This window comes from Bubalus bubalis, chromosome 12 (assembly GCF_019923935.1).
Source record: "Bubalus bubalis isolate 160015118507 breed Murrah chromosome 12, NDDB_SH_1, whole genome shotgun sequence".
Taxonomy (NCBI): Eukaryota; Metazoa; Chordata; class Mammalia; order Artiodactyla; family Bovidae; genus Bubalus; species Bubalus bubalis.
In genome coordinates, this window is record NC_059168.1 from 14,024,498 (window position 1) to 14,047,183 (window position 22,686).

The 22,686-nt window shown below is 45.7% G+C and overlaps 1 protein-coding gene across 1 annotated transcript in view; it reads right to left on the bottom strand.

The window, feature by feature from the left end:
* XDH (xanthine dehydrogenase) overlaps positions 1 to 22,686 on the bottom strand; it is a gene marked incomplete at its 3' end in the record, with an annotated part of 60,723 nt that overhangs the window by 20,683 nt on the left and 17,354 nt on the right. Inside the window, 14 exon segments of the mRNA NM_001290869.1 lie at positions 815 to 911; positions 1,399 to 1,518; positions 3,246 to 3,369; positions 5,026 to 5,195; positions 7,421 to 7,504; positions 8,880 to 9,051; positions 12,304 to 12,488; positions 14,440 to 14,549; positions 15,911 to 16,004; positions 17,247 to 17,398; positions 17,967 to 18,059; positions 20,629 to 20,770; positions 21,861 to 21,950; positions 22,284 to 22,352. Of these exon segments, the coding sequence (NP_001277798.1) occupies positions 815 to 911; positions 1,399 to 1,518; positions 3,246 to 3,369; positions 5,026 to 5,195; positions 7,421 to 7,504; positions 8,880 to 9,051; positions 12,304 to 12,488; positions 14,440 to 14,549; positions 15,911 to 16,004; positions 17,247 to 17,398; positions 17,967 to 18,059; positions 20,629 to 20,770; positions 21,861 to 21,950; positions 22,284 to 22,352 (1,702 nt within the window).

Sequence of the window (22,686 nt, forward strand, 5' to 3'; positions counted from 1 at the left end):
TGCGACTCCATGGACTGTAGCCTACTATGCTCCTGTCCATGGGATTTTCCAGGCAAGAGTACTGGAGTGGGTTGCCATTCCTTCTCCAGAGGATCTTCCTGACCCAGGGATTGAACCCAGGTCTCCCGCACTGTAGGCAGATGCTTTACCATCTGAGCCACCAGGGAAGTCCTTTTGTAAACCTTTTAAACCATTGTAAACCTTTTTAAAAAATAGAAAAGGAGTTAATGAATGTGATTGAGAAGAAAATAAACTGCATCTTCCAGAGCTGAGGTTGTCAGGCCAATTGGAGAGCTGGCTTATTAGTTACAGCAATGCACAAAAACTGATGTAAAAAACAAACCCCAAATGGGTCTGATCAGTAGCCTTGCCCTAGGATGTGAGCTCTAGACCTAATTGCACAGTGGGAGAAGGAGGAGGTGGGGAGAGGAGAGAGTACTAGCTGTCAATGGGTGAGGACTGCCTTCATGCAGATGGGGAGGACAAGGATTCTGTGCAGCTTGGAGCCTGGTGGACCCAAGGCTGGCTAGACATCTGTGATTCTTATCTTCTCTAGGCAGTCTTCCAAATCCAACATGCCATCTCTAGAATCACTTAGGTATGTCTGGTCTAGAGACAGGAGAGTGGAGACTAAGATGCTAACGTTCCATCTTTCCCAGCCACCTGTCTAGTATTTTTTACAAACATCAGAGAGACTCTTCTGTTAAGAAATGTCAGGAAATCACTTCCTTGCTGCAGGGCTCAGGTACATCTCTTAAATTTCACTCAGAAACCAGGGCCACCCCATTCCTACCGTTGCATGGTGCAGCCGTACCTGAAACCACATTATCTGCTTCTGAAAACCCCTTCTTGAGGTCTCCTTTCTCAATCTTCAGCTCAGATCCATAAAAGGAATTATTTTTTATAGCATCCTGAGGATTAAAAAGAAGTTTCAATGACTTGACTTTAAAGGATGGAAGGTGAGTTTAAGGGGCTGGGGAAAAGAAGCTCCTGAATGATTACTTCTTTCTCCTCGCATAAATCACACAGACATCTCTATCAGTATTTTACTCAGACTAAAAGTAAGCTCAGTTGTAACCCAGGGTGTCTTGTTTCTCTGTTTCCTCAGATATAGACACACAACCCTGGTTCTTGGGGAAAAGCAAAGAACCTCTCAAGAAACCAGTTGAAATTGAGGTTGGAAAGGAAGAACTCAGTTTGGCCATTAGTGGACTGAGTCTAGGATCACGATGGGGGAGGATTCACAGGATCACATAATCACAGGACTGGAGGAGATTTAAAAGCCTATCTGGGAAAATCCCACCTGCACCTCACATCTCCTCTAGAGTATCTTAATAAAGGTGCCTCCAGGAACAGAAAGCGTTCCCCTTTCCAGCCAGCCCATCATCCCCCAGTTACCTCAATCGTGATAATGGCAGGAAGATCCTCGTAGGTGACTTTCACAGCATGGGCAGCTCTCTGTGCATGTTCTGGGGTGTCAGCGACCACAGCACCAATGATGTGACCAACACAAGTCACCTAGGAGCAGGGTCAGACCGTTAAAGAACATAACACATTCCTCATGAAGCAAATTATTTTGGATTGTTCAAAACAACAAAGGAAGTCCCGCCCCCATAGTTTTCTAAGGTACATTTAAGGAATGTCCTGGGACCGTTTCATGTTCTTATCTTACTACTGGGGCTTATGTGCTTCTTCCTAAGTGTTTCGAATTAGCAGAATTGGAGTAGGACTTGGAGATAACTAGTCTCAGAATAGCAAACTTGATTCATCTCCAGGGCCAATTCTGAGTGCAACCTGTTGAGAAGCTGCTCAGGATAAAGTGTGGTGATTGATTAGTGATGTTTGCCATGAGCAGCAGAAGGAAAGCATGGCACCATGAAGTGTATCTGTCCACTCAGAGCCACACAACACCCTTGTTCTTCATATGAAGAGATGGAAACCAAGACAGAAAGATCTAAATTGGCTCATTACTGGACCATAACTAAATCTTAATCTCTGACTTGTAGTATTATTTTCTTTCTACCACTCCACTCTTTTTTATCTTCTCTTGCTCAGATTTATACCAAAAGTTTCTCAAAGGCAGCAATCATGTCCCATAGTTCATCTAGATGCCCCAAAGCAGTAGTTCTCAAATACTGATTCTTAGTCATGATAGTCTCAAGTCAGTTTTTTTGGTTGTTAGACTTATAAACTAATTAATAATTATTATTTTCTCTTCATTGAATGAACTCAGTTTCTATTTTAAAAACTTTATGTATCTCCTTCAGGGATGTTTTCCAACATCATCCCCAACAACAAAAATTGTCCAGCTCATCACTTTGGAACATAATATTTCTTGACAATAGGAACCAATATTTCTGTCTCTCATAATTACCTCTTTAGGACTCAATTAAGCTCTTGACTTAGCTGGTTAGCATAGAGGATTTCCAACCTGGACAACTCTCACTAACCATAATTATGGTCTTAGAGGCTCTTGAAGTTCGTAAAGCAATTTGTCTTCTAACAAATGCTCTCCTTTAGTTCTAATGACTCAGGGTTGTAGTTTTGAATTCTCTCCTTCATGTTTACCTCAGTAATAAGTTGAATTTGTCCTTAAGCAACACCTACTCACCGTCAACTTGCAATATTTGATCTGTACTGGAATTATAAAATGACTATCTGAGAACTATCCTATAAGTATACAGGTTTTTATAGCACCTGCCTTGAATGCTTAAAATTTTTTTTTTTTGGCAGAACTCCATATATGGTTGAAATCAATAGTTAAACTCTCATGTAAGTGAATTATCAGTTCACATAGTAGTGGTAGTATAATTATAATTTTTATTCTGTTTACTTTCTGCTTAATGTATAGATTAATGTATATAATACATTCTGCTTAATGTACTTTTATTTCCTTTTAATAAAGGAGCTTAATATTGTACCCTAAGAACCTGATTTTTAGTTAAAATACAGTCACCAGCCTTTTTTTTAATACCACTCTGGCATGGAGTCATCCTACCATGTCTGATACTAAAAGCAGCAGCCATCAATTAAATAAGTAAGTACATCTTAAGTTAACAGTGCTGCCAGGCATATTTCTCCCTTTACTGATTGTCCCAAATACTGCCCAATTGGATGATGGCCACAATATGTGCAAATGCATAATCTTTTCAAGATTAGGGGTCTGAAGAAATGAACACAAATTAAAGCTTAGATACTCATTCCACTGACTTCATTTTTTTTTTTTTTAAAAATCCAAGATATACCGTATCCTTCGCAAAGACTGTCTCATCATTAAAAAGTCCAGTTTCATTACTCCCAGGAATATCATCAGCAGAGAGAAAGCAAACAAATCCTGGCACTTTCTGAGCTTCTGAAACATCAATGGACCTGCAAGAAGGAGTGTGAGGAGTCAGGAAGGAAAACTGAAGCGAAAGACCTGTCACCTGAGAAAGTGCCAAACTATGCCACACCTCAACCTTGTGTATCAGTCATTTTTTCCCAAAAGACTGTATAGTAGAGAAAATCTCTGAAATACCTTCAACTGTGTTTTGATACCTTATAAGTCTTGCTCTTTGTAGTTCCCCATCCAATACCATCCATCCCTTTGCAGGAAGAACAGATACTATCATTTAGAAAAGAGATCTATATCCTCGAAGGGTCCACTGATAGAATTCAAGGATCCATGAAGTTAAATGGCAAAACATTTTCCTCTTAAAAAAAAGATGACCCATTAACCAATCAGATAACCTTATCTTCTTTTCGACAGGCTTTCCTTCATCCTAATTCTACCTCTTTCTCCCTCCTATCCTATCCTATTTGGCAAATGCTGTTTAGATACTTACCATGTGGAGGCCATGAACTGAGCGCTAGCGGGGATATAAGATGAATAGGACAAGTCTGTCCCCGTAGGCCCTGTTCTGGTCTCCACATACAAGGGAACCAAACAGCATTTACTCTGGAGAGCTCCAACTAACATCCACATCATAGTTAATAACCATCCAGAATCAGCACATTAGGGCTCTTGCTGTATCACTCAGTTTCCTTACCTGGAACATGGGGATAATAATAAGACCTGCCTATAGGGCTGTGGAGAGGAATAGATTAAGCATTATGTATAAAATTCTTAAACCAGGCTGCAGCAAATATTAAGTGTGATATGAGTATCTATTCTTTATTATCATCATCGTCTTAGAGGTGGCAATTCTTGCCATTTGGGCTTTCAAAATTTAATAAACAAGTACAAGTGACTGTTCTCTACTGGGTCCTTTGTGGACACTGTCATTTTAAATATGCTATTATACATGGGGAAAATGAGAGCTTAAGCACAAGGTCAAGGTCAACTTGCTAGGCACTGGAACAGGAAGTCAATGCCAGCCATGCTAAGGCCTCCTTCTTCCCTTTAGTGCTGACTCAAGTTTTCTGAAGATTTGTACTGAAGTTTAGCCCATTATGGAGAAGGCAATGGCACCCCACTCCAGTACTCTTGCCTGGAAAATCCCATGGACGGAGGAGCCTGGTAGGCTGCAGTCCATGGGGTCGCGAAGAATCAGACACGACTGAGTGACTTCACTTTCACTTTTCACTTTCATGCATTGGAGAAGGAAATGGCAGCCCACTCCAGTGTTCTTGCCTGGAGAATCCCAGGGGCAGGAGAGCCTGGTGGGCTGACGTCTGTGGGGTTGCACAGAGTCGGACATGACTGAAGTGACTTAGCAGTAGCAGCAGTTAGCCCATTATCCACAGTGCAGATCTAAGACAGGTCTTTCAGCAGCTCCTCATCACTTTTTGGGCCAAGTGTAACATCGCTGGTCAGCACCCCTAAGGCTTTCCTGATCTGGGCCCTGACTATGTCTCCATTATCATCACCCCACCCTCCCAGGCACCACTGAGCCCCTCTTGTATCCTGCTCCTCTCCTGTCTGGGTTGAACACAAATCACTGTGCTCCTCTCTGGACCAGGAGGCCCTGGAGAAGGCTCATTGTCGTGGCACCTCCAGTGCCTGGCGGATGCTCCCGCCTCCCCAAGTGTTTTCACTGCACGCACTTGATCTTGGCGTGGGCCCGGGTGCTGGTGACCAGCCGGAGGAACAGCTCATTCTCGTAGCGAGGAATGTCGTCACAGTATACGGCCTCCCCAGAGGCTTGCATGGCCGCGGCCAGGTGGGGCAGGGGCCGGCCCACTGTGTCCTCCTTGGACTGACCATTGGGCACCTCCTGGAACAACATGGTCACAGGTTTCAGAGAGGACAGTGTTTCTCTATAGGCCCTGGGGAACCGTGGAGAGCTTCAGGCCAAGGCAAATGTGAGGAGTGAGAATGGAGGTGGCAGGAGAGCACAAGGGCAAGGAAACAGTAGGCAGGTAAGAAGTCACTTGAAGAGTGGTCACAGCATCACTGTACAGTCATCAGCAGTATCTGTGGGGGACTGGGTCCAGGTCACCCCCCGGAGAACAAAGCTGCAGGTGCTCAAGTCCCTTCTATAAAGTGGTTACGGTACAGTCGGCCCTCCGTATCCATGGATTCCACATATACAGATGAGGGCTAACTGTAAACAGGAACAAACAAAACAAGGAGCCTAAAGGTCCATTTGTTGAAGGTTGGGTAAATAAACTAGGCTGTGCTCACAGGATGGAAAATACACAATTGCTAAGAGATATTTTTGAAGAATTTTAATTAGAAGGAAATGCTCATGTTAAGTGTAAAAACAGGACATACACTATTGTATGTGTACATGTAATGATTCAAATTCTGTGGGAAAAACATGGTAAAATGCAAATATGTCCATATACACATAGGAAAAAAATGGAGAGAAGTACACAAACATATGGGCTTCCCTGATAGTTCAGGTGGTAAAGAATCTGCCTGCGATGTAGGAGACTCATATTCGATCCCTGGGTCAGGAAGATCCTCTAGAGAATGGCAACCCACTCCAGTATTCTTGCCCAGAGAATCCCATGGACAGAGGAGCCTGGTGGGCTACAGTTCATGGGGTCACAAAGCGTTGGACACAACTGAGCAACTAACTCTCTCACTGTCTCACACAAACATAATAATAATTTTCTCTTGGAGGTAATAAGCTTCCCTGGTGGCTCAGAGGGTAAAGCATCTGCCTGCAAGGTGGAAGACCTGGGTTCCATCCCTGGGTCAGGAACATCCCTTGGAGAAGGAAATGGCAACCCACTCCAGTACTTTTGCCTGGAAAAATCCCATGGACAGAAGAGCCTGGTGCAGGCTACAAGTCCATGGGGTCACAAAGAGTCGGATATGACTGAGCGACTTCACTTTCACTTTAACTTGGAGGTAAGGTTTGGTGTGATTTCTATTTTCTTCTTTATGTTTTTCTATGTTTTTCAAAATGTTCTAAAGTGTATTCAGTTTAAAATAAAATTCCGTTTTATGTGTTTTTTTCAAAGTAATGATAATGATGGCTAGTATTTATTTAGAGTTTACTATATACTGGAATTATCTGAGTTATTTACTTTTATTAACAAATTGAATCCTCAAAACTGTGCTGTGAAACAGGGACCTACCTTACCCACATCTGCAGCTCAGTATAATTATCTTGCCCAAGAGGCACAGAGAGAAAGTCACTTGTCCAAGTGTACAGTTACGTGATGGCAGAGTTTGGATTCAAGTCCTGGCAGTCAGGCCCAGAGTTCATGCTTTGGATTGTTACACTTGAGAGCAGAGGTCTACAAATTGTGGACAACGGCCAAATCTGGCCCACTCTCCGCTTTTGTAAAGTTTCAGTGGTGCTCAGTCACGCACACTCATTTATGTATTGCCTCTGGCCCCTTTTGTGCTACAATGACGAAGTTGAGAAATTGTAGCAGAACCTACGTGGCCCACAAAATCCGAAAAGTTGATCCTTTACCTAGTGCCTCTCAAAAAATTGCTGTTAATAGAAATTTTTAAAAAAAATTTTGTTTACTTGGCATGCTCAAGAGAATGCCTAGCTTTGCACATTAGCCCATGGAGGAACCAGAAAAAAACAAAATGGAAAAAAAAATTTAAGGAACAGATGAAGGTGAGAGTAAGCCCAAGAGAGAAATGAGGTGAGCAAGAGGGGAAATAGCTTCATTCACATTGATATAATTCCTGTTTCCTTCACTAGACATTTGTGCGTAATGGTAAGGAGCTTTAGGCACTGACATACAATGTAAATCAGTCACTCACCAATGGTCAGCATCATCTGAAGTGAAGTCACTCAGTCGTGTCCGATTCTTTGTGACCCCATGGACTATAGCCTACCAGGCTCCTCAGTCCATGGAATTTTCCAGGCAAGAATACTGGAGTGGGTTACCATTTCCTTCTCCAGGGGATCTTCCCGACCCAGGGACTGAACCCAGGTCTCCCACATTGCAGGCAGACACTTTATCATTTCAGCCACCAGGGAAGCTACAGGGCCCCTGATAATAGCCACATAAAGTATGTACTCACTTGGAAGAGCTGGATGTTGGCTGGAGGGTCTTTCTGAAAGAGTAAAGTGGCGCTGGTGTAGGTGGGGTCCAGTTTACCACACTTCTGTGGAGACAAGGTGACAGGTGATCATGACTATTTCTATCCCTGGTCCCAACCTTGATTGTTCCCAAGTGGTAAAAGTAACAACTTTCTCATCTCCTCATCTGCACTCCTTCTGATACTGGCTGGATCTATCTCAACATTTTAACATTGGCTCTGTCAGCATCTCTTCTCCCATCCCTGCACCCTATTTCCTCTGACATACCCAACCAAGGTTTCCCTGCTTCCTGCACTGATGTGTGCTGCTCTGTTGGGAATATCTTTCTCCCCCAGCCTTCCTGGAAAAGTCATTATTTTCCCCCTCAATTTTGTGGGAAATATTTAATATAGAGGAATTATTCATAATATAATCTCAACAAAATTCAGTGGCATGTGAAACTCTGTATGCAGCATGATACCAAATCTGTTTAGAAAATAATATATCCAGATCAAAAGACAGGAAGATGATAGGTTTATAGGTAGACAGATGGAAGGGAGACAGAGAGACGGGGCACACAAAAAGGATTACACACAGATTGGACAGATAGACATGGGGAAAAGATCAGAGGAATAAGCAAAATACTAGCAGTGGTTTATCTAAGATCTGAGAGTAATTTTAATTTTTTCTTTATAGATTTTTGTATTTCTAAAGTTTTCCACAAGTTTTTTTACTTCCATAATCAGAAAAATTATTATAAATGTTTATAAAAGAGGTATCTCTGCTGTCCCCACAGATGTGAAGCCTTTTCTCCTTTGTGCTCCCCCCTCCCAACTCCCTCGCCTCAGTAGTCACACCAGGCTGGCCTTTATTGATCCTATTCTCTCCCATACTTAGCCACCCACCATGTGCGGTACAATCTTATGACATAAAAAGTACAAAATAAACGCTTGCTGGCAAACCCACCTCAGGAGCTGGGCTCCACTTCAACTAACACCCTCTGCTGAATGCACAACAATCCCACCCACCCTGGCTGCAGCAGCCCCACCTCACATTCTTATCACACAACACTCCCATTCAAAGTACATAATCACAGTTGTATCAGCTAGGCTGCAGAAGGCTCATCAGGTCTACCCACCCCCAGATTTTACAGCGAATGCTTAGCAAGAGTGGTGACCTATTCAAGTTCTCCTCTGAGGTAATGACACAGCCAGGACAAGAACCCACATCCCTGGCTCCCAGCCCAGCGCTCTGTCTCTCAACCACCAAGTTGGCTCATTTCCATGTGACTCTCTAGGCTGGGTCCCTGGTCCCTACTCCTCTGTCCTTAGACATCCAGAGGAGAGGAGCATTTGCCACCTGGTCCACAGCCCGTTCCTACCTCAGTCAGCTTCCCAGATCCCAAGACACAAGTGCTACAGGAGCACACAAGTGCTCAGCCTTGCCAGGCTCCACACTCACATCTTTCGACTCCTTGCCCAGTTTCTTCAGTACTGTCAGGTAGAACTTGAAGAAGAAGCTGAGGGTGAGGGTGCGTCGGAATTCAATCATGCCTCCAGGGGCGTCTGGGGATAAGGACAGTTCTTCCGCCAGGCCTGCACACACGTCCTGTAGCAGCTTCTCATTCCAGAACCTGCCAGAGAGCAGGTCATGGGAGAGTGTTCCCAACCAGCTCTCAGAATCACTTGTGTGAGTGGAGTCATGAACCTCAGCTCAAAAATGTGACTCAGATACTTATAGTTATGTGACTTTACCTAGTGCTTCAGATAGTAAAGAATCTGTCTGCAATGCAGAGACCTGAATCTGATCCCTGGGTCAGGAAGATCTCCTGGAGAAGGCAATGGCAACCCACTCCAATATTCTTGCCTAGAAAATTCCATGGACAGAGGAGCCTGGGGGGCTACAGTCCATGGGGTCGCAAAGAGTCAGACACGACTGAGCAACTTTCACTTTCACTTCACACAAGTTACTTAACCTCCTTAAGCCTCCATTTCCTCTTCTTTAAAATTAAATACAAATTTTTAAAAGACCACACAAAAAAATAATAGTTAAATCTATTGAGTTCCTACCACACACTGAGCAATGTCCTAAGTGCTTCATATGAAACATTACTTTTAATGTAAATTAAAAGGTACAGTAGGGGAAATTGTTATACTCACTTTACCATGAGAAAACTGAGATATGGGAGAATTAAGTAACTTGACTTATATTACCCATCTGTTAAGTGTTCAAGCCAGGAATTGGAACCAAGGAGCCTCACTCCAAAGTTAAGCTTTATCTAGACATATGGTTATTGTAAGGATTACATAGAACAGTGCCAGCAAAGTGCTTGCTACAATTGCTGCCATATGACAGCCTTAGTAAGAGCAGTTGCTGTACTAATAGTGTAGCAGCAGTAACAGTAGTAGTAACAACAGCAACAGTAGCAGCAGCAGTACTAGTCCCAGTAATGCTAGCAGTGACAGAAGCATTAATAGTAGTAGTGGAAGCAATAGTAATAGCAGTAGAAGCAGAAGTAATAGGAGAAATAAGAGAAGCACCAGTAGTAATAGCCACAGTACGAGCAACACTACTAGTAGGAGCAGTAAGAGCACCAGCAATAGGGATACGTCTATTAGCAGTAATAGTGGCAGCGGCAGTGCTAGCTGCAACAGTAATAGCTATTGTAGCCGTAAAGTAGTAGTAATAGCATTAATAATAGCTTCTGTAACAGAAACATCAGTAGCAGTAACACTAGGAGTAGCAACAATAATAGTATTAGCAGCAGAAGAGACAGCACAGCAGTAGCAACTGTAATAGTAGCAGTAGCCGCAATCGTAGGGTTAGTCACAGTAGTGAGAGCATAGGAAGAGCAGTCATGATGATAGTAGAACAGTAGTAGCAGTAGTAGAAGAAATGAGGTGAGTAGCAGCAGCGGTAGTAATTGGAGTAACAAAAGCAGCAGCAGCAGTAGTAATAGTAGTTGTGGCTGTAGAAATAAGTAGTAATAGTACTCATAGTAGCAGCAGCAGTAGTACTTGGAGTAATAAAAGCAGCAGCAGCAGCAGTAGTAATAGTAGTTGTGGCTGTAGAAATAAGTAGTAATAGTACTCATAGTAGCAGCAGCAGTAGTACTTGGAGTAATAAAAGCAGCAGCAGCAGCAGTAGTAATAGTAGTTGTGGCTGTAGAAATAAGTAGTAATAGTAGCAGCAGCAGTAGTAATTGGAGTAATAAAAGCAGCAGCAGCAGCAGTAGTAATAGTAGTTGTGGCTGTAGAAATAAGTAGTAATAGTAGCAGCAGCAGTAGTACTTGGAGTAATAAAAGCAGCAGCAGCAGCAGTAGTAATAGTAGTTGTGGCTGTAGAAATAAGTAGTAATAGTACTCATAGTAGCAGCAGCAGTAGTACTTGGAGTAATAAAAGCAGCAGCAGCAGTAGTAATAGTAGTTGTGGCTGTAGAAATAAGTAGTAATAGTACTCATAGTAGCAGCAGCAGTAGTAGTTGGAGTAACAAAAGCAGCAGCAGCAGTAGTAATAGTAGTTGTGGCTGTAGAAATAAGTAGTAATAGTACTCATAGTAGCAGCAGCAGTAGTAATTGGAGTAATAAAAGCAGCAGCAGCAGTAGTAATAGTAGTTGTGGCTGTAGAAATAAGTAGTAATAGTACTAATAGTAGCAGCAGCAGTAGTACTTGGAGTAATAAAAGCAGCAGCAGCAGTAGTAATAGTAGTTGTGGCTGTAGAAATAAGTAGTAATAGTACTCATAGTAGCAGCAGCAGTAGTAATTGGAGTAATAAAAGCAGCAGCAGCAGTAGTAATAGTAGTTGTGGCTGTAGAAATAAGTAGTAATAGTACTCATAGTAGCAGCAGCAGTAGTACTTGGAGTAATAAAAGCAGCAGCAGCAGCAGTAGTAATAGTAGTTGTGGCTGTAGAAATAAGTAGTAATAGTAGCAGCAGCAGTAGTAATTGGAGTAATAAAAACAGCAGCAGCAGCAGTAGTAATAGTAGTTGTGGTTGTAGAAATAAGTAGTAATAGTACTAATAGTAGCAGCAGCAGTAGTAGTTGGAGTAACAAAAGCAGCAGCAGCAGTAGTAATAGTAGTTGTGGCTGTAGAAATAAGTAGTAATAGTACTAATAGTAGCAGCAGCAGTAGTAGTTGGAGTAACAAAAGCAGCAGCAGCAGTAGTAATAGTAGTTGTGGCTGTAGAAATAAGTAGTAATAGTACTCATAGTAGCAGCAGCAGTAGTAATTGGAGTAATAAAAGCAGCAGCAGCAGCAGTAGTAATAGTAGTTGTGGCTGTAGAAATAAGTAGTAATAGTAGCAGCAGCAGTAGTAATTGGAGTAATAAAAACAGCAGCAGCAGCAGTAGTAATAGTAGTTGTGGCTGTAGAAATAAGTAGTAATAGTACTAATAGTAGCAGCAGCAGTAGTAGTTGGAGTAACAAAAGCAGCAGCAGCAGTAGTAATAGTAGTTGTGGCTGTAGAAATAAGTAGTAATAGTACTAATAGTAGCAGCAGCAGTAGTAGTTGGAGTAACAAAAGCAGCAGCAGCAGTAGTAATAGTAGTTGTGGCTGTAGAAATAAGTAGTAATAGTACTCATAGTAGCAGCAGCAGTAGTACTTGGAGTAATAAAAGCAGCAGCAGCAGCAGTAGTAATAGTAGTTGTGGCTGTAGAAATAAGTAGTAATAGTACTCATAGTAGCAGCAGCAGTAGTAATGCTATCAGTAGTACAGCAGCAGCAATACTACTACGAGTAATACCACTAGTGGCAGCTGTAATCATAGTAGTGGTAGCAGCTCTGGTAGTAGCAGTAGTAATAGCAATAGTTGCAGCAATGGTAGCACTACTGGTAATCACAGTAGCAGGAGCAGCAGTAACTTTGTTACAGTTTCAGCTCTTACTTCGACAGCTGACTCTCCGTGGTCTTGAGGGCTGAGATGGTTCTGTCCGCCATTCCGCCATAGCAGAGGGCTAGCTCCTTTACCTGCATGCTTCCTGGCTGGAACAGGACTCTCATGCCGCAGGTCACCTTGGCTATGTCATCTTCTCTCCGGTTTGCCTGCTTGAATGCTGAGAAAAACTCATCCTAAAAATAACAGAAAAATACCTCTTTCCCACGTTGCTTTGCAAAGGCTGCAAACAATGAGTCTGAAGCAGGAAGGGTGCGGTGAAGTCAGAAGACCATCACAGAGCAGCCAGGAGCTGGTGGTGGGGGTCAAAGATGAGGACATAACTACCGCCTTTCCCAGGGGATTTCCAGGTAGCATTCCCAGAAACTGGGAAAGGGTCAGGATTTCTGACCATTGGTCAGGAAAACAGGAAGTCCAGGGACACAGCCAGGCGCTGTGCCAAAGCCTCTATCAACATGACTGCCTCTCAAGCAGATACAATGAGATGCCAAAGGGTGTTGAAACCCAGTGTCAGCTTGGGGCCTCCATAGATGCTCTCCCTGACTTGTCTCTCCCACCAGTCTACTGGCTTCAGTTAGAATTCTCTTTTCCTGAAAGGAAGACTCACACTATGAAACAGTAGCTTTCTTTGTGCTTTGAGCATACATTTCCCCTGGGTCCAAGCCAGGCTCTGTCTTTGGAGATGGGAAGAGAGTGTGAGTAGTTTCTAGGTAAAGACCCATCTGTGTCAGGTTCTGCACAAGGTTTGAAGTGTCCCTGGCACCAAGTTCTGATGAGCATCAGTGGTGGGAGGTTTAAGGGAAAGTGTATTGGAGAAGCACTGTTGAGGTTCAAAATGACCTCGGGCTTTTGCTGAAGAAGCCAAGGAGAGCCCTCCTGATAAGATTTCTGATGTCTAACATAGCACTGGGGCTATGAGCCCAGAGCTGAACTTGATTCTGCAACAGAGGTTCCAACCACTTCCAGGACTGCGCTAGCCCAAAGCAACATTTTCCCCAGGGTTCATGCAGGGTCAGGGTCAGGCCATCGGCTGTTCTTTCTTGAGAAAGACTTCCAAATTCTTGGTATGAAAATCTTTCATTTATGAAATGTTTTTTGTTTACATCTCTACCCAGGAGAATACAAACTGGACCGTTTCCTCCTTCTTTCCCCATCTCATAAGTTTTTTTAAAAAAATCTATTGATCTGTGAAATACAAAAACTCTGGGAATCACTGTTCAAAATAGCCTATAAAGACAAGCTGGAAAATCATTAAGAAACACCACAGGGACATAACTGCTTTAATTGAATCAGCATTCTCATTAAGGAGGTCAAAATCAGCAAGGGCAGACATGCCTTGTGGCACTTGCTAGAGCACCAGCTCTGTAAACCCTTAATACTCTCCTTACTGCTGGTGCCCGGCCTTTCCCAGATCACTCTTCTAAATGCCCATGGAATGTGTAGGACAAAACCACGCCAGGTCAGGATACCACAGGCCCCAAGGAACACAAGCAAGGTGGCCAGAGGATCCCAGACCTGCCCCACCAGGCCAGAAAACCCTCCCATGAAGCAGAAACCCATCCAAGGGAACCCAGGGCATGATGGGTGAAAAAGCACCTGGTCGAGCCCAAGTTTAACAGATGAGGCCCTGACTCACATGGAGGTGCCACTCCATCTGGCACGCACATTGCATGCCTCATCATATGAAAACTGGGGCAGAGATTTACCACAGCTGGGTATATTCTTGGAATTGTGTCACTAGCACCAGCTGCTGATCCCCACCGGCTCCCAGACACCCGCCAGGAACCTTATGAATCCTTTCTTTCCAGTCCTCGCAATAATCTGCACAGTCAGTAAATGTGGGCCCGTTTTACAGATGAGGATTTGGGGCTCAGAAAGATGAATGACTTGTTCAGAACCATACATCTACCTGTCTGGTTTCCTTGTCTGTGCCCTGTGCCCAATACCCTGAAACTCCTCATTGTCCAGAAAGGAATATGGTTTGTTAATAAAGGCCAGGCTCAGAGACAAGAACATCAGTGTTAAAGTGGAGAGATGCTAAGCCTAGTCCTTGAGGCAGACTCTGATCTCTTCGTCTGGAGCCTGGCAGGAGCAGGGCTGATTTGGGTTGTTCTGACAGCGTCTCACCTCCCTGCTGTAGGGGATCTCAATGGAGAGCAGTATCTCCTCTGGACCCAGCAGGGTCTTTCTGTAGCTGGGGAAGAAGGTGTGGTCCATTGGAACTGTTCTTCTGGTGCCTGTACAGAGGCAAGACAGAGAGGGACCAGTGTGAGAAAGCACGGGACAGATCACCAGGGGAATTCTCCTTCCTGGCCCCTGATGCCCACAGTCAGAGGGAGTGGCTGGCACGGCAGGGACCCAGGTGCTCCATCCGAAACCCTTAAGCATTGATGTGTTGGTGACAGCTTAACAATCAGTTCTTTAAGAAAAAGCCCTGACTCTTAGCATTCACAAGCTTCTGTGGTATAAATACTTCTACAATGGCCAATGTCAAGCTACCAGAGCAGCATAGCTCAGTGTGAAGTTGAAAAGAGGGTAGCAAAGAGTTGACACAGCAGGCCTACCACCCTCTGAGAGGTCTGCTTACAAGGCTGGCCACTGGCTGTCCTCTGGGACCTTAGCTTTCAGGAGAGTTCCCACCATTCCCTGATAAGAACAGCTCACAATGCCTAAAATGTTTGTACAAATCATATGGTTTATGGTCAACACCTGACTTTCCTTCTGGAAGTCTGGACTTCTGGTACATGCCAGGCAGAGCTACATGACCAGCCCCACTAAAAGCCCAGGGTGCTGAGTCTCTAACGAGCGTTCCCAGTAGACAATCCTTCATGTGTGTTGTCACAGGTCAAGTTATTCCTGGGGAGAATGAGCGTGTCCTGTGTGACTCCCCTGGGAGGAGGCCCTGGAAGCTTGTGCCTGGTTTCTTCTGCCCCATGCTTCTCTTCCCTTTGCTGATTTTGCTCTCTATTCTCCTTCTGTAATAAGTCATAGCCATGAGTGGACTCAACACTGAGTCCTGTGAGTCTTCCTTGTCCTCCTGAAAGTCCTTAAACCTAGAGGTGGTCTTGGGGAAACCCTTGAGCAAGGAAAGAGGCACAGGAGTAAACTATTACATAGCATTTCTAGTCTACAAATGGAATAAATGGAAATAACCTCAAAGATATAGACAGCTGCAAAATGAAGGAAAATAATGAGGAAATGGTGAATTTTGAGTATTTATTACCTTTGTTTTTAATATAATTTATTTCATTGTGAGGGTATATAGTTTACTGTTTAATAATAGCCATGCTTAACAAATACTCAGACTCCCTGAAAACCCAGCCATCAGCTATGCTGAGTGGCATACTCTGGCCCCAGCACACACCACTGAGTATGGCATCTGGGTGACAGGTCCTATTGTGAATTCTTAATAAAGTGATGGTCCAGCCCTCCTGGACCCCAGCCTGGGTGCATCTCCTTTTGTAGTTTCCAGGGATCCAAGCTTTAGGAAAGCTGCATTATTGAACTTTGGGTTCTGCTTCTGCATTAAGTGACTTATCCTGTGAGACTCCACTCCAGCCCTGGCCCTCTTTCCTGACCTCTGCATGAGGCAGCTCACCTCTGGACATGATGGTCAGCTTGGTCCCGCTGGCCATGAACACAGGGTTGAGGTCGGAGATGGGGCTGGCTGTGATGATGTTCCCTCCAATGGACTAGGACAAGCAAGGAGAATGTGTGAGAGCCCACCCCAGGAAAGTCCAGCTCACACAACTGGCTCCCAAATGCGGAAGGTGGGGGACATCTGCTGAAGGGAGAGCTCTGAGATCCTCCACCCACTGTAGACACCAGACCAGCACAGTAAGAACCCGGGCATTTGGGCAACATGCAAAACTTGAGATTCCAACGCCTGGGGTTGGGTCCCAGCTCTGAAGTTTACCTATATGTAAACCAGGATCAGCTCCTTTACATTTTTTTGTTTGATTGATTTCACCCAACCTTTTTCTGAAAGGGCTGAGACGGTTTATCACTGAGGCTGTAGAGAGTTAGTGAAAGAGAAATAAAAGACAAAGATCAAGGAAAGAGAATAGGAAGCCTTAAGGATGAACAATGTGTTCTAACTGAGCCTCTTTGGCAAAGAATATAAGGAGAATCAGACACAGAGTTCCCATTATTAGAAAAGGGGAAGAAAACCAGTTGCTCCAGGGAGGAAAAGAAAAATCCTTCCCACAAATAGATTTCATCTGAATTGGGGAACTTAGAGTTTTCTGGGTTTGCGTTTCCTTATCTGTAATTGGAAGAGGTGCTTCAGGTAGGGCGAGGGGAATGGGAGTAGGTTGTTTTGCTTTGTTTTTTGTTCTAATTTAAAACAACAGCTACAACAGTAGAATGGGTCAGCTTTCCTCCCAACCCCATCAACAGTTGTGAGACTCAAATGGCGCCAAGTGTGAGAACGCCATCTGCAAACCCTGGATTTGGAGGCTCGTCTGAAGGCTGATTGCAGTCAACGCATGGGCCTCTCTGTCCTCTCAAGGGGCTTTACTTCTGGTTATACCCCTGACTCTGAAAGGCAGTCCGCCTTCCTGTTTTGGCTTCTCCCTAACTTCTCTCTCATCCACCTGCTGGCAGCCTCGGCTAAGTTCAGAAATAGATGGGCAGGCGGCCCCATCTCTCCAGCCTCAGGGGTGAAGATGGAGTCACAGCACGCGCGCCCCCAGGGTGGCCCTCGGGTCACATCAGAAGCGCCCGTGGGGCTCGTTAAAGCCTGACCCCTGCGCCCCAACCCAGATCTGCAGTCAGGTTCTCTGAGAGCAGGGTCCAGGAGTCTGCATTTTCAACAAGCCCCCAGGAAATCCTAAACACAAGTTTGAGGCCTATTCGGGCTGTAATAGAACCCAGACTGGCCCCCTCACCTTGTGGGGAAAGTGCCCATCCTGGGCCCCTAACTAGGGACTCACCGCCACAGACTTGACCTGCCTCCCAGAGAACCAGCGCAGCTGCTCCAGGACTCCTCTGAACACCTCCGTTTTCTGGGTGGGAAGCTTGGCAACTGCCTCGAGCAGGGTCTTTTCCACAGAGCTCAGGGTACAAGCAGCTCCAAAGGAGATCCCTGGGAACACATGCTCGGAATGACAGCCATCCACCTCACAGCTCAAGAAGCACTTCCACACACAGCTCCTAGGAAGCTTCATAGCAACTGAGTAAGGATGAACCAGGATGCACGTCCTTATATGGGTGAAGAAATTAAGGCCCAGAGAGGTCTGGTGACCTGCCCAATGCCACACAGTTAATAAAAGAGCCAGGACTCAAGCCCAGGCCTAAAACCAGAGTGCTTTTCTCTCTAAACCAGTGACTCTCAACAAAATCAGATCTCTGAGGGTGAACTCTTGGCATTTCTTTTTAACAAAGCACCCCAACCCCCCTCCCCACCTACCCCCTATTCTCATGAATGGGTCTGTGTGCAGCCAGGATTGAGAATGATCACTGAAAATATCAAGCTCCGAGCCCATTGGTACCCGACCATGGATGCTCAGTGGAGGAAAGCAGTGAGGGTGTCTGCTTCCCCCGTGCAGGGTGACTCTTGAAAAAGCGGGTGCAGCAGGATTACCACCATCCTCTGCACAACCCACCCCCAGGATGCCAGCCCCTCTGTGGGCTCAGGCAGGGCCCCCCCTTACCCTCAGGTCCATGCTCCACTGCATTCAGCTCAGGGATCCAGGCTGGGCAGATGATCATAGGAAACAGCTGATTCTTAAACTTCATCTCAATGCCTTGAAAGAAACGAAAAGCCCCAAGTTGCAGGGCTCCCACCTCTGCAGACAGCACGGATTTCACATGCTCCGTAGGTGTCTCGGGACTTGGAGGTGCAATGGACAAGACATGGGATAAAGTGCAGTTTCCACATGATCAGCCAGGAAGCTATGTCTTTCTCTCTCTTATCAGAACTCAAATAAGATGAACTTGACTTCATGTGTGTCTATGTGCATGTGTGTTTATTCACAATATTAGAAAAAGGGCATGAAAATAAGTCAGAAACCCTTCTAAACACTTTACGTATTTTAACTCATTTAATCCTCATAATAATCCTATGAAATACTGTGATTTTCTCTGTTCATAGATAAGAAGGGTTTCCTGGTGGCTCAACGGTAACGAATCTGCATGCAATTTAGGAGACATGGGTTTGATCCCTGAGTCGGGAACATCCCCTGGAGAAGGAAATGTCAACTCACTCTAGTATTCTTGTCTGGAAAACGCCATGGACAGAGGAGCCTGGTGGGCTACTGTCCATGCGGTCGCCAAGAGTCAGACACGACTGAGCCATTAAACAACAACAATAGATAGGAAACTGGAGCACAAGGAGGTTAAGTTTCTTTCCTAAATTATACAGTTAAGAATGGGCACATTTCAGTACCAGGGCAATTATTAGAGTTGGGATATAATAGTAATGTAATATGAAGGTCTAACATTCAGACAAAAAGGAAAAATGACTGAGAGAAAAATTCAAATCAACTCCCAGTTCCCAATATCTGTCTGAGTTCTTACGGTGCATGGCTTGATGAGACCAAATGTCTGTATTTGATTTCTGTCCTTCCAGTGAACCAAGTAAGAAACCTCTCTGAACAGACCTGCCTCTATTCCTCAGACCCAGTCAGCACAGCACCCCTCCCAGCCCCACCCACAGGGTTGCAAATAGAAAAGATTAAAAAGGAAATATCTGTGCATCGTCCACCATCTTCTCACGTGCTGTGAAGGGTCTCTAAAGGGTGGAGCAGGCTTTGAGAAGCCTGGTCTGTTTGAATATCAGCTCATAGAATAAAGAAGGGAGAGGGCAATAAGTGATTCATCTTGATAAGGTTTTCTCGATGCCCAGCTTCCCCCAACATCACGGCAGTAGATGGTTACACTGGGGGAGGTAGGGTGCCTGACGGCTGCACTGGGGGAGGTAGGGTGTGGGAGGGAGGAGGAGTAGAGCTGTGAAGTGATCTTAGGCAATTCTTTCTAGTTTGGAGCTTGTAATAACTTTGTGAATACCTTTCCTCTTAGAATCTAACTAAGTCCAAGACATTGTGTGATTCTTGGTAAGGAATATGCCATACCTCCAAGGGCCCCAAAGATTCTTCCAGCCAGTCATTCTCCACCTTAGCTCATGTGACCCTGGGCCCTCGGGTCATGGCTGCACAGGCCGTCGCGATCCTATCACCTGAAGCACGTCTCACCCTGCCATCCAGTGGGTCCCGTTGTTGCAGCAGGGGACTCCATATGGCACATGTGCTCACAAGCGTGGTTCAGTTCTGCACTTTGCCAGTACACACCTGAGCCGGGCCCTCCTCTCTGCAGCTGCAGAACCAACCAGAACCCAGGGCTTGGGGTGGGGGGGTTCTTCCAGAACCAGAGATAGGAGCCCCGACAGGCTAGAATGGGCTGCTCTGAGATGGCCCTGGCCTCTGAGGGTCCTCTGAGACCATCCTGACCTGTGCCTCCATCCTCTCCCCAGATCCTCACTGGGCTTGGGGACCCAGCCAAGGGGAAACGGGCCACACCAGGTGTAGGAATGGACTGAGCCTAGCAGGGGCTAGGGGCATCTCTGCTCCTGAGTCTTCAAGCACCGGGGCTGAGAGTGGCACCTCTGGAGCCTCCTTGGCCTGTTTACATTCTGTGAGGCTCACGTCTGGGGGGTGGCATCACAGGGCAGGTGGCCACAGACATGGGCAACATAGCACAGCCACACTTGGGCATTTCCTCCTTGCCTTACCACATCACCCCCAGGAAAAGGGGGCAGGAGAGTGACATTCATGGAACCCCTAGGGTCTGTCAGGTACTGGCCCAGACACTTGACTCACGTTGCTCCCTTACCCTCAGACTGGGAGACCCTCAAGGGAAGGAGTCTGGTCTAGGTGATCTGGGTACCTCTGGCTCCCCCAGAATACCTGGCATAGGGCCAGGTCTCTGTCAATGTTTATGGAGAACAATCAGCAAGGATCTTGGTTAATACTCAGAGCAACCCTTGAAAAGTGAGTGTTAGTCGCTCAATTGTGTCCAACTCTTGGTGACCCCACGGACTGTGGCCCACCAGGCACCTCTGTCCATGGAATTCTAAAAGCAAGAATATTGGAGTGGGAAGCCATTCCCTTCTCCAGGGGATCTTCCCAACCCAGGGATCAAACCTAGGTCTCCCACACTGCAGGCAGATTCTTTCCTGTCTGAGCCACCAGGGAAGCCCCTTAGAGGGGGCACTATCACCTCCACCTATGAAGTGGGGAAATGAAGGCAGAGTAGGACACACAGAGCCACAAGGGGCTGAACTGGACAGACTGACCCAGAGCTGCCCCACACCCTTACCGATCTCTGTGTTCCCCACCACCAGCTTGGCCTCGGGATGCTGAGCTTTGAGGTCCAGCAACTCCTTCAAGGTGGAGGCTTGGATCCAGGTCACACGCTCCCCTTCAAAACGCAGCTGCTTCGGTGGAACGTCTTTCAGCCTCTGGAAAATGCCATTTTCTTACCGTGTGGCCTCCTCCTCCCCGCTGTGATTCCCAGGGCCATTGCTTTCAGTTTGCAAGAGGATGAACTATGGATTTGCTTCGTACTGAATTCAGAGGGAAAGTGCATGTCAGGGAAGAAGCGAGGGGAAACACTTGGTACTGAGGCAGGACTTGGGTCACAGCTCTTTCACATACATTATTTCATTTAGTCTTTAGAAGAGCTCGGGGAAGAAGGCGCGCTGTTAGTCTCTTCTTTTGCAGGTAAAGGAGAAGCCTGAGGATCAAGGTTATGGGACCTGCTGAAGGTCGCCACCACAAGGTGACTTCCACTGTCCCACACTGTCTCCAGGAGGTGAGAGGGGGGAGGGGGTGGCAGGAGCAGGGCTATCAGAAGGGAACGTAATGGAGGGCCGCTTCTAGTGCATGAGGGGCGATGCAGAGTCAGGAGGGAAAATCCCCAAATCAAACTGATGGTTTTTTTAAAGTTTCATGATCCAGAGAAAGATATTCTGGTGGTCTGCTACAAAGCCATTCTTTCTGGCCCAGTGAACTCTTAAAGTCATCTTCATACATTCACCACCCCTAGAAAAGTCTGCACCTGAGAATCTTTGAGAGTGGCTTGAGTTTTTTCTGTTTGCCGTAAATGTTGGTGTGGAGGAGCAAGATCATCAAGGTGAGAAAATGGGTGTGAGAGGTCCTTAAGACAGGGCTGCAGATCATGGATTGTGTCCTTTGAACACAGCTTTTTTTTTTTTCTTTGTTTGTTTTGTAAATAAATGGACAGCTTACAGAAAGGAGAATGCATTGCTTTGGGGCTTAGACAAGAGATTTAGGCAGAATGTAAGCAAACACTTCTGGAGCTCCCACTACTGTACACGGTATGACAGACAGATCCACTTCTCACATGTGAGCAACACATGGGAAGAGGAGAAGTGTGGGTCCCTGTGGGAACATGCGGCACAGGGACCTGCAGTAAGAGAAACAAAGGAAAATTCAGGCTGAAACCCAGAGGAGAAAGAGGACACAAAGACCCCAGTGGGTGCTAGTGGGACTCAGCAGGTCTCCAGGGGCTCAGGGGGCATCACCTACCAGCAACTCTGGAGGGAAGATGGGTTCCTGGGTGGGATCCAGGGGCATGAACTCCTCTGGGTTGAATAAAGATGGTGAGAGAGTAACCTGCTAGAAAGGGGAAAAGATAAGGGATACACTGTCCCCTGCATTAAAATACCCCATAGGGCTGGCCCAGCCCTCTGTCCAAGTGAGCTCATCCACAGCCCCCAGGCAGGCTGGTTGGGGTGGAGGTTGGGTTGGGGGAGAGGTAGCTCCCAGGAAGCAGGGACAAAGAGGTTTTGCCAGAGGATCCAGGGCTAAGGTGTACATTCACCAACTTCACAGTTTGAGCATAATGGTTTCCTCTTCCAGCTGCCACAGCCCAGAGTGTGGAGACAGCCCACTGGCTCCTTTGACCTGAGGTTGGCCCTCAGGCTTCCAGGCCAAAAAAGACCCACTTACCGTGTGGTCTTTCTTCTGGTTCATGCAGCAGTTTGGGTTGTTCCCATTTCCTCCACAGCATCCACCATTCTAGAGAGATGACCACAAATATCACACAAAGATATTTGCAGAATTTTCACAGAAGCTAAAGAACCTAGATTATTCCTGTCAAATGAAACCTGGGTTTGAAGCCCACCCCAGCATCTAGAGGAGCAGCAGATACTGCACCCCCAGAGCCCACTTGCCTCTGCCCATAGGGAGGGCCTCTGCTTTAGCTACTTTCTCTCATTTGTTAAATATAGATTAAATAACTTGAGGATATGTAAACAGAGAAATTTAATTTTAAGAAAATTTCTCCATAAAAACTAGGTCCTATTTTATCAAAACATCTTTTTGTGCTCACTTTCCTGCTTCCGTACTGCTT